The following is a 12,121-nucleotide window of genomic DNA, read 5'->3' on the forward strand; positions in this document are numbered from 1 at the left end:
ACATAACAGAGATTCTTTTTTCTTTGTACGAATCTGTACATAGATTAGATCCTGATTTTCTTTCTTTGTACGAATCTGTACATTAAAATAGTTATATTATCTACAATGAATTCGAAGAATTTTATTTGAGTTCAGTTGATCAGTTCATACTTTACAAGTTTTGTCAAACACCAAAAAGGGAGAAATTGTTGGAAACTTAATTTCGGCTATTTGACAAACTAAGTGATTAATTGGACTAACTGATCAATTAGCTAATCAACTGACAGTTGCCTAACTGAAGATTAATGCGCAGTTTATCGAAGGCAACTGAAACAGCTGAACTGAACTTCAGAAGACAACTGGCTGATCAGTTGGAAACTGATCAGTTGATATATTCAGTTGTAAGCTTACTAGCAAATCAGCTGATCATTCAGCTGTACACGTCATCAGTTGAAAAGGACATTCAAGCGACAACAGTACAAAGCAGACTGCAACTTGTAGTGGAACGTCGTATTTCAGATATTACAGTGTACGATTGTCAGAAGAATATTGACGTGGCAATCAATAGATATAAAGATTCAAATAATATTTAATGTTACCGTTGAAAAGAAACCTATAAATAGGTGAGAAGAACAGTTGAGAAAAATAATCGATCTATCAATTCTCTTAAGCTTGCTGTTACTCTGCTGAATTTATCGCACCTATTCAAGAATCAAAAAGCTCAACTTATCATATTTATCTGTAGCATTTGAGGCTACTTTTCGAGCATACAAGAACAATATTTGATCTTTAATTAGATCGGTTGTGCTAAGTTCAGTCGAAGAATTGTAAAATATTTAGTAAATTAAGAGTTTCAGTCTTGGTAGTGTTAAGTCCAAACTGAAGTGGGTCTATACAAGTTTTGTATCGCTCAAAGTCTTTTAGTGCATATCCTATCCTTGTGATAGAAGCGGTGACGTAGGAGTTATTTCAATCTCCGAACATCCATAAATCTTTGTGTTATTACTTCAGTTATTTATTCTATCTTTCAATCAGTTTATTTCCGCAACTGTTATCAGTTAAACTGATTGTCATTGACTGAAAAGATTCCTAGTTTCAGTTTGTTACAGAACTGATACTTCATTCGAAAAGACAATAAAAATCGTGAGTGTTTATTCAACCCCCCTTATAAACACATTTCAACCTATCAACCGATCCTAACAAGTGGTATCAGAGCTGTTGAATCTTGTATCAGAATACTCTTATTTTCAAACTGATCAACATGTCTTCATTTAGCAAAATACCAATGTTTTTCATAGAAGATTTTGACGACTGGAAAATCAGAATGCTCGCTCATTTAGCTGCACAAGATGACAACATGTGGTATGTCATCACTGATGGTCCCATGAAGATTTTGAAAGCAAATACAGCAGTTGCCATTACTGACGGGGCACCTCATCGCATAGAAAAGCCCAGAGAAGAATGGACAACTGAGGACAAAAGGAAAGCCAACCTAGACGATGTTGCTAAGGATATCTTATACAAAATGTTGGATAAAGTCACTTTCAGCAAAATCAAGATGTGTAAAACTGGCTAAAAGATATGGGAGAAACTGATCCAGCTGTGTGAAGGAAACGAACAAACAAAAGAAAACAAGCTATCAGTTGCTGTTCAGAAATTTGATAACATCAAGATGAAAACTGGTGAATCAATGCATGATTATGATGAGAGGATCAGTGGTATTATCAATGAGCTAAATGCACTTGGCAAAGTGTATTCAAACAAAGAAGTGGCACTGAAGGTGGTCAGAGGTCTTCCCAAAGATCTTTCTGAAGTGAAGGATCCAACATTTTGTATAAGATATCCAGCATTTTATCCTCTCAATATTAGGGGTGATCAAATTTTGTTATCAACCGCCTGAATTTAATTATACCGTTGTTTCTTCATTTTTCAAAAAATTTCGATTAAAAATAATAATCATAAAATATCCTTAGCCACATCGTCAGGCGGTTGATAACAAAATTTGATCACCCCTAATATTGAGAGGATAAGTGTGAGTGTTGTGCTTGGGAAGAGAATACTTAATAATGATAGAGAGTGTTTTAGGAAATTCAAAAAATATAACAAACTTAACTTTTGATTAGAAAGAATATTGGTGGCAAGAGTATCTAAAATAATTTTTTAGCCAAATTTTTGTATAACGAAAAATTTGAAATGATTAATACGTTAGAAATATATTTCTAGTAATTATTATCATGGGCCAGCCCAGTATGGGCTGCGAATATCTAGAGCCCAATTATAATTGGGCCGGGTTGGTCTATTGCCTGGGTCATATTTGGAAATTCGGATAAATCTCCTTCCATAGTTCCATTGACCATAAACCTCCTTGGATTTCAGTCACTGAGCAGAGGCTCGAAAATTCTCTCCGCAATTAACAAAACTCGGCCTTAAAAATGGCTGGGAATTTAGGGTTTCTGGTTTTAGCATTGTTGTTATTGATTTCCATGTGTGAATCGGCAGTCTTCAACTCGGTGTCCGATTCCCATCGATCTGCTGCACTGGAGCTGTTGTACCCATCCGACGGATCTTTTGGAAGGTAGTTTAAAAAACATATCTATTTTGATTTTTTAATTTTTATAGGGTGTATGGCATTTTTTATGAGATTTTGCAATTTCAATCGTTTTCTTGAGCTTTTGCGGGATTATTTTTTCTTGATCTGAACAAATAATGGGGTTTGTGAATGTTTATTTTGGTTTCCGATAAACTGATATAGGGTTTTACCTGGGGGTAGCGCAGAAAAATGTCATCCATCAAGTTGAAAAAAATCAACTTTCTGAAATTATGCTTGGTATCTAGTATCCTTTAATGCTATTTAATTGTTTGTAGTGTTTTCTCCCTTCTTTATCATTTTTCTTGAGAGAATTTTTCACAGCTTTCAAGATTCTTTTGCAAGGCTAGTCATGAATTGCTGTTTGATAGATGCTAATCTCACTTACACATTTGTTAGCCTGAAAGTGATGTATGAGGCATTAAGAACATTTGAGGTTCTTGGAATTGATAAGAAGCCTGATGTAAGAGCTTCTGCTTGTGCATCTGTAGCTGAAACCCTTCGTTCAACTTCTTCAGCTTCAGAGGATCTTTTCAATGCCTTAAGAGTTAATGGCATACTGAAATGTGAGCTCAATGACGAGGCGTTTGCGGTATTGTAAATCTTGTCCTATCATTTTGTTTTTGTTGAGATGCGGTACTCATCTAATGTCTAACACGTGTCTTTTACTATTTTTGCAGGAAATTTCATATAGATTTAAGGATAATTTAAATGGTGCCAGATCACTTATTGATTTCTACTACTCCATAGGAAGTTTACTGCTTGTAAAGGTAATGAATATCGTTTATGAAGTCTGAATAATTTAAGCCTTCTGTATTACAATCATATTACCACTTTAATGATAATTGATTCATTAAGGAGAAAGAAAACAAGAAACATACTTGTACCATAAATCTATTATTATAATTTCTCCACATGTTGTCAATTTTATTTGAACTAATCTGCTGTGCTTCACAGGGGTATGATAGAGATTAATTTGGTTCTCCGTCAATCTTTTCTACCAGTGTTTAAGATTCTTTGTATCCCTGATCTGCGCTGAGGTTCATCTTTGCATGTTTGCTATTGATATGCAGGATCAAACTTCCAACAGCGATGTTCATCTTAGAGATGCTGATAAAATTTTCCGTTCTTTGAAGGTGAATAGTGGATTTGTTGTAGTTCACACTTCACCATTCAGTTTGATATGGTTTCCATTACAGAAGTGTCTATATGTTATATTGTCTCAAGGCCTAAGCGATATTGAATTCTTGGCAGGATCTCAGCCAGAGTGATGGAAGATGGAGATATAGTTCCAACAATCCTGAATCTAGCACTGAGGCTGCTGGTAATTACTTACATAACAGAATTTCGGTCTTTACTGGCACTATAACATAATATTGGGGTTTTCTTTTTATGACCATCATTGATCGTAAATTTCCTCTGTTTGCTAATCATAATTTTGTTACCAGCTGGTTCATCGTTTTGGGTTTACAGCTTTGAATCGTCTCTACTTTCTGTTGTTTTTCCATCTTCTCATTGTCTTTCTATCCCGTTTCCTTATATAGGGATAGCACTTGAAACCCTGGCTGGAGTTATTTCTTTAGCATCTTCTGAGATTGATCGTTCTCTGGTGAGCCTTATGTTTGTCTGTCTCATTTGTCTTAAAACATATTGTAACGACCCTCGCTTACTACTTAAAATATACGGAAAATTAAATTTTTCTATCTAATTAAATTCATAACTCTTAAATTTTAAACTCAATAAAAACCTACACATCATTGTCGAAAATTTCAAACAAATAAATCTAAAATAAAAACTTTAAAAAAATATAAATAATTCAAACTCTGAATATTTTGAGGCATAAAAATTATCCACGTCGACATCCATAAAATATTTAAAAACACCCAAAGAAATATCAATAAATACCTACACATCATTTTCGAAAATTACAAACAAATAAATCTAAAATTCGAACTTTAAAAAAATATAAATAATTCAAATTTTGAATATTTTGAGGCATAAAAATGATCCACGTCAACATCCGTAAAATATTAAAAACACACAAAGAAATAATTTGTTTCCCAACCAGAATGCAATAAAATAAATAGAGTATAAATCAGTTTTAACATGCATAAAGCTCATAAACTGCAAGGCAATCGGGCGTGCACTGCCTATGGTCCTAGCCTGCTCACTGGTCATCACCTCCAGTCTCCTCAACAACGTAATCTGCATCAATCAAGTCTAGTGAGACTAAAGACTCAGTATACATAAACCGTGAATAACGAATGTTAAATAATAAAAATTCATGTAATTTAAACATATTTGATACGTAAATTACATAGAGGCATAAATGAATATGACGTGACTTTTCTGCATAAATATTTTCATAAAACATGTTTCACTTGACATAACATAAACTTAAACATTTTGCGTAGAGTTTTGCTCATTGAAATGTGACACCATAACATAATTCATTTGATCAAACTAACACCACAGCGCTTAGCCAGCAAGGATCACCACAGCTATTGGACTGGATATCCACTACCAATAATAAGATAATAATAAGGTAAGTTGGAAAGGTACCCGGACACGTTCTCCGGTTTCCATATCCGTAGATGCATAATTTGGCCACAAGACAACTTACGTACCCCAAAAATAATATTTTTGCACGTTATATTTATTTACTAACGTCGTGGACCTCGTTTGGATCAACCCCCGGACCCGCTGCCACTACTTTTAATTTTCAATTCAAAACATCTCATAAACTTGCATCTTACCCGCATGACTTCCGAAATAAATAAAACGATTTGCGACTTGCCTCCACGACTCGGGACTCGACTCAACCTTGATCAGCAACCCAACACCTTGTCCATGGCTTTAGAATCACCTCTAGAACAGCCCCAAACCATCCCGAAACAAGACAAGCAACTCTGGGTTCTATTCGGCCCTTTTTGACACCTTCGGGTTTTATTTGGCTCCAAACTTGCCACGGCTCGAACCAGCCCTTAACCAAATCCTAGACCATGACTTTATACCCTAACCAAGCCACGGATATGGTCCTTACCAAATCAGGTCGCACGTGGACGTCGTGGAGCAACCGGCTGTGACACCCGAAGCTCGCGTGCTGTCTCTTTTTGTCTCAAGCGACTTTCCTACCCGACCAGCCCATAAACGACCAAGACCAGACCCACCTCGCGAGTGTGTGTTTGTCTGTTTTATTTTTTAAAAACTTTGCAAATTAATTAAATACTAACTAAATAATTTATTATGTCTTAAAATAATTTAATAAAATATTAAACATCATGCCAAAGAATAAAATATCATATTTATGGAAATTTGCTAATATCATGCTTAAAAATATTTTAATTCATCTAATAATTTAAATTTGACTTTAAAATGCAAAAATTCATAAATCATTTAAAATAAATAATTTCTTGGCTTAAAATAAAAATACAACATTTAATTTTTGCACCTTAATCGTCTCCGGTCTCCTATCCCCGGCTAAACATCGAATATTCGTCTGAAAATCTTAAACTCGAGAAATACAATTAAATCAAGGGAAAATAAACATATAAATATTTAAACTAAATTAAAAATGCTGAATGCGCCATTCAATCCATTTAACAATCATTTAAATTAAACTCATTAAATTATGCATGCAGTCTCCGTGTACTGGCTTTTGGGTATATTAAAGTAAGCTATGTAATCAATATGAATTAATATCAAAGGTTCTTAATTCATCAGCCCGTTTCTTTTCCTGTTGAGAATTCACTGAACCCATTGGATTTTTTCCTGTCACTGATTAATATTTGGGTGATCTATTATTCATGTTCACTCAAATGCTTCTGGCTCATACTTTTAATTTTATATTTTATGCAATTATATCTGAAACTGTGTCCGTGGACTATTTCATTGCCTAAAGCACCATGTATTTGGGCTAAGCCAACCATCGTGACTTAATACTATACACTTTATTGTGAGTCTCTTCTCATTCATTGTTCCTTATATGTTCCTCTATCCAAAAACTTTTGAAGGGGAGTACATTTAGTTGTTTCTGGCATCCTGATCTATGCCTGCTTTGTTTCCAGGTTGCTAATTTGAAAAATGATATAGTGAAGCTTTTTGATAGCATCGAAAGATACGGTATGTGTTGCTGTTGTGATTAATTACTGTTTCTTTACGTACATTTACTTGTAATTTTACTGGTAAATATCCTTAATTTTATCTTGTTTAGCGTTAGCATTTGAACTAATCTTTCAAACCAACTGTGATGACAAAGAAGAAACCACTGTCTTACGACATTGGCTGAAATTTGACTATGGGATAGCTGTCTTCTTCTCTACATGGGCCATGAGATGATGAGATTGTGTGACATAGGCAAATTGTGCTACATAAAAATTTTGAGTTTGATTCTTGTTCATGGCTGAAATGCATTTAGATTCTCTCTCTTTGTGGACCAAATAACACGATGTTTTCTTTGTTACCTATGCTTGTATGAGAGTAGTTCTCAATCTAAGCTTCATCGTAGTAATGTGAGATCGATGTACATGCATTTTTGAACAGTAAAACTTAATGGCATTAGTAATTACTTGATGTTTGATCATCATCCCATGATGCATATCGCAGGACTGAGAGGCTGAGATCAAGAGTGTATCGAGTATGATATAAAATGGTTTCTCTCACTGCATCTTTCTTTCAAGTTTCAATCTGTTAATGCTCCTTTGTTTTTGTTGTTTTTTGAATTAGGAGTATTAAAATGGTTTCTTGACATTCTGAAATGTTATGTTCTGAACTGCGTTGTTCATCGGATGTTATTGAGACCAGCAAATGATTTGAACAGTTTTTTGTAAATTAATAAGATCCGGATGATAAGTAATTATAATTTGTGTTTGGTTACATATGATTGACTTTAATATGGATAAGAACGGTGGGTTCGTGACCGAAAAACTATTTTTTTTACCCGATTTGTCTTTAGAAACCAACAAATAATTAGCAACCTGGCCCTTTTTCTCAGGTTATTTCTGAATGCTTAGCCAGTGATTCAATCATGCTATTTTTGTCACTTACTTCTGAGTAAATTTACTCTTTTTAGATGATGGGGCTTGTTACTTTGATGACAAGCTTCTTGGCTCACATGGAGATCAGGGCCCTCTTTCAGCCTCCTCTTCTGTGGTCCATGGGATCTCAGCTCTTGCTGGAGCCACCTCTGAAAGTTTAAATGTGTGCTGTTCAGGAGCTATGATACTGCTTTATAATTTTATGTTTTTTATCCGCTATTCTTTATTTTATTAATAAGGTGATAACCATATAAAATCAGTGGTGTGATGATTGCAGATTCCAGGGGAGAAAATTTTGGGTTTGGCAAAATTTTTCCTTGGCATTGGTGTTCCTGGCAGTGCAAAAGAATTGTATCACCAAATTGATGCCTTGGCTTGTTTGGAAAAAATTAGGCAAGTAATTTTCATCTTCTTTGTAGTGACTATTGTGCTGTATTAATTCTTATATGTATATGTATCCATATAATGCCCCTATATCATGCATTCATGCTACTCTTGTTTTGATTTGGAAATTTCAAGTTAGATCCTGATTTATATTACATAGTTCTTTTCTATTGATTGATGTATTCGGATATCATCACATTATATAATTGATTTGGATTTGCTAGGAAGCCACTTGTACATCAACACAAAAGTTAACCATTGACCATCATAAATTTATCACTTTTCTTCAGGGGATCTATTCCTTTGATTTTATCACTTCCCTCAAGTGTGCTTTCAGTAACAAGGGCAGACCAGCTTAAGGTGTATATTTCTAATATCTCCTCTGCTTTTTTGATTTATTTTTTTATCATTTTTTTGAGGTTCTTTGCAGTTTGATAAAATTTCTCCTTATGAGTTGTTTATTTTACTTCATTTGTGAATGTAAAAATATGTATAATTGGCACTTGTGTAATGCTTCAAAGCAAAATTTTGTTCCTTCCAATCATATGACCATAGTCTATTACTCAACAGAATAATTACTCATAAAATGTTTGCTGAAAGTCTTCGACTTAAATTGCCTTCGGACTACCTCAGAAATTTGTTCTATGCAAGTCTATTCTGTTACTTTGCCACTTCATGTTTTGTAGGTGCGGGTCAACACTGTTTTGGGATCTGTTGCTCCACCACTGATGGTCAATCTCAGGCAAATTTTTGTTTCAGGTTCAAAAGATGCTTCTGTCGTTAATCAGGTTCTCCTTTTACTTAGTATTGCTTATTCAGTCACAGTATTGTTTTGACGACATTTGAAAAACTACAAATTCCAATTGACCGATGCACCTGAAAAATTGAAGCACTTGGATTCCCATGATGCAGAAGCTCAAGTTTGACCCTGACAGTGGAATGCATGTGTTGGAAACATTGCCACCAAATATCGATATCGGGAACTATGTTTTTTCTTTTGAGGTACTTACTTTTTTACCATGTTGCTCATCCTCTTGATATTCTGTGTATTCTTTAAAGTAATCCTCTTTTCGCTGATCTTCTTTGTTTTCAATTAGTAGATTGTACTTGATGATCCAGAATATAAGAAAACATATGTAACTGGTGGGCGAACGAAAGTTCCTATACATTTAACTGGAGTAGTTCAAGTTGAGAATGAAGAGATTGCGGTACTTGACAGTGATCTTGGGAGTGTTGAAATGCACAAAAAGTATATCCTTTGAAACCATTCATTTTGTTATATCCTTTTTTCTGATTTGGCTGATTATTTCTTCTGCTATATACTTCTTGTTTTGTGGTTCTCTCTCTTCTGTTCTGCATACTTTGTTCTTCTGGTGGTCAATGTTGTACCATGTTTTCTTATTTTTCAATTGTACATGATGCTCACACAGGTCTTCTCTTGGCAGTTATCTTCTTTTCCTTCATCACAATTCTTGTATTTGGTCAATCTTATATTTATTTTATATCATGGTTCTTGGCTTACAGTTTTCGAAGTTTTAATAATAATAATAATAATAATTCAAATTTCGGAATTGTTTTTATGTTCATTATGCAAGCAGTTAAGAGCAGCTTAGTTTGTTGTATATTTTGTGATTCAGGGTTGATTTATCCGGAGGGAGTTCTATTTCTTTATATGCAAACCATCTCCAGAAACTGCGGTTGTCTTTTACTTTGACGTCTCCTTCTGGACATGCTTTCAAGCCTCACCAGGTTGGTGTTCTAATCTATAGTTCCTTAAACTGTTCGTTTAGTTTTTTATGTTTTGATTATCATGTTTTAAGCAGGCATTCCTCTCACTAAGACATGAGAGTGGAGTTGAGCATATCTTCGTGGTGAGCAACTCCGGGAAAAAGTTTGAGATTGTTTTAGTAAGTACATCCTAACCTTCTCTAGTAATGTGACACCATTTACATGTGGGCTTCAAAAAATTTAGATGCAATTTAGAGTGAAATAAGTCACAGAAGCTTCAAATTGACTTTTGAGGAACCATGAATTAATGCTTGCACATTAAATTTCTAACCATTTCTACAAATGGCTTACTTGTCCATATCTTTGTGTTCTTTCTTGAAGGATTTTTTGGGACTGGTCGAGAAGTTTTACTATTTGTCTGGAAAATATGACATTCAAATTACAGTTGGTGACTCTGTCATGGTAAATGTTGCGAGAAGTGAAAGTTTTGCACCGCTGATATTCCCTCCGACCCATAGTTCTTATACATGTCATTACATGGTCGAGCTAAGTTCCTTTTCTTATCTATTTCAGGAGAACTCATTCTTGCAACCTCTTGGCATTATTGAATTAGATCTTCCAGATGCATCTGAAAAGGCAGCTCGCCCTCCTCCGCAGTCTGTTGACCCATACTCTAGATTCGGGCCCAAGGCTGAAATAACTCACATTTTTAGGGCTCCAGAGAAGCGTCCTCCTAGAGAGCTTTCTCTTGTTTTCTTGGGTCTTGTTCTCTTGCCATTTTTGGGTTTCTTGGCTGGGGTAACTTCCAATTTTATATTTCCACTTCCTATTTGCATTTTTTAGTTCTTACTATTTTTTGTGTTCCCTTGTTTTGTGACTAATATTTCTTGCGTTTACATCTCCACAGCTCTTCTACTTGCGTGCCAACATGAAGAATTTCCCCAGGTCAACTATTCCTGCAACATTTGCTATTTTCTTCCATTTGGGCATTGCAGCTGTTCTATCACTCTATGCATTCTTCTGGTTCAAGGTTTTGCCTCTATTATTTTCCTCTTTTAAGTATTTTTGGCCGCATGTTTTGATATTTTATACAATAACCATTTTAACTTGCAATTATTTGTTCAGCCTGTTTTTTCTTTTTTCAATCTATCTATCAAGCATTTTTAACTTGATAATGAATTCACAATTTTTTTGCAGTTGGATCTATTCACAACCCTAAAGGCACTTGGAATCCTGGGGATGTTCTTGATGTTTGTGGGGCACAAAACACTTTCTCATCTGGCGACTTCATCCTCCAAGTTGAAATCTGCTTGAAATATATATCAGCGGTATTTTGAAGGTTCCATTGTTTTTCGAAGAGAGAAATGTTGGCAATTTTTATTGGTATAACTTAAAATTCCTCATTTTTGTCACATTTTTCTCCAAATATATATGGATTAGTGAACGTAGGATTAGACTGTCACTGCTCAAGTGTTCATCGACACATTATGGAAAGAATTTTATAAGTATGCACCAACTCCGAATTTCGAATTGGTGGTGCCTTGGATGCTCATTTTGTTCCCATAGATTCAAACTTCGAGGAGGATCCCTATCTTCTTCAAAATAGGGATCCCAAGTCGAAGCAAAATTACCAAACCGAGCCATGGAAATCCACTTCCTTTAAGTGCTCATTCCACTAAAGCCAATTTATCGTTCATTGAATGAGACATCGAAATTCAAATGATCTTGGGTTAGATTTCGATGTCTCATTCTTTTTACTATATCATATCACTAGACCATGAAATTCTTGCAGGTTTCGCATACCTGTGTATCAACACTCGACGAGGTAAAAAGCCTTCTAAATTATTTAGGCAGTCTGATTTTTTTTTTTTATCCCTACAACATTGTCAACAAGACAACAGCCACCACATTTTGCCACGTGTCATTTAGCATATACTGTACCATGGTGATACTTCTCAAGTGTGCGGGTTTCATGTATACTTTATGTGGGCGATACTTAGTTCTTGTAAATTTTGGTATTAAGATGGTAGAGAACGCTTGATTAATAACTGCCCTCTAATCTAATCCACGTCCAAAAGTGGAATACTTCAATATTTCAAAAAAATAAATTAAAAATGCGAGTACTTTAATTTATAACATATATGCTATATATTTTCAAAATTATTGCACTTATTGTCCTTATATTTGTCTATCAGCTATTTTGTTGTTTTTAATGCTTAAATTTTAGTTTTTTTTAACACGGAGTCGACATGACACGTGTACACCAAGACTAATTTTGTCAAAACAAAACCTATTTTCATAATCACTGATCATTGACAAACTTATTTGTAACTAAATCATATTTTCTCTTCAAAAAAGTTATTGATTCGTACGTCACATTCTCTTGTGCATTAATATCCCAGCCATC

General features: G+C 34.7%; 1 protein-coding gene and 1 long non-coding RNA gene across 2 annotated transcripts; one reads left to right on the top strand and one right to left on the bottom strand.

The window, feature by feature from the left end:
* Positions 1–2,319: 2,319 nt before the first annotated feature.
* Positions 2,320–11,176, top strand: LOC142530405 (dolichyl-diphosphooligosaccharide--protein glycosyltransferase subunit 2-like). The gene is made up of 19 exons (XM_075636237.1): positions 2,320–2,554; positions 2,966–3,158; positions 3,247–3,336; positions 3,640–3,702; positions 3,821–3,890; positions 4,111–4,175; positions 6,634–6,688; positions 7,638–7,765; positions 7,880–7,995; positions 8,277–8,346; positions 8,673–8,774; positions 8,899–8,988; positions 9,087–9,235; positions 9,624–9,735; positions 9,810–9,893; positions 10,096–10,176; positions 10,288–10,512; positions 10,622–10,744; positions 10,912–11,176. The coding sequence occupies exons 1-19, from the start codon at positions 2,412–2,414 to the stop codon at positions 11,026–11,028; spliced, it is 2,076 nt and encodes a 691-aa protein (XP_075492352.1). The 5' UTR covers positions 2,320–2,411; the 3' UTR covers positions 11,029–11,176.
* On the bottom strand, positions 11,118–11,729 carry LOC142530406 (uncharacterized). The gene is made up of 2 exons (XR_012816150.1): positions 11,530–11,729; positions 11,118–11,287 (listed from the first exon to the last, which is right to left on the bottom strand). It is a non-coding gene; the product is annotated as an uncharacterized LOC142530406 (long non-coding RNA).
* Between the last annotated feature and the right edge of the window lie 392 nt (positions 11,730–12,121).

This window comes from Primulina tabacum, chromosome 17, assembly GCF_025594145.1.
Source record: "Primulina tabacum isolate GXHZ01 chromosome 17, ASM2559414v2, whole genome shotgun sequence".
NCBI lineage: Eukaryota > Viridiplantae > Streptophyta > Magnoliopsida > Lamiales > Gesneriaceae > Primulina > Primulina tabacum.

Bases quoted from the DNA above. Each gene is read 5' to 3' on its own strand.
- LOC142530405 (XM_075636237.1), top strand. From the start codon at position 2,412: ATGGCTGGGAATTTAGGGTTTCTGGTTTTAGCATTGTTGTTATTGATT. The intron at 10,177-10,287 runs GTAAATGTTGCG...TATCTATTTCAG, and splicing joins CAGTTGGTGACTCTGTCATG to GAGAACTCATTCTTGCAACC. The intron at 10,745-10,911 runs GTTTTGCCTCTA...ATTTTTTTGCAG, and splicing joins ATGCATTCTTCTGGTTCAAG to TTGGATCTATTCACAACCCT.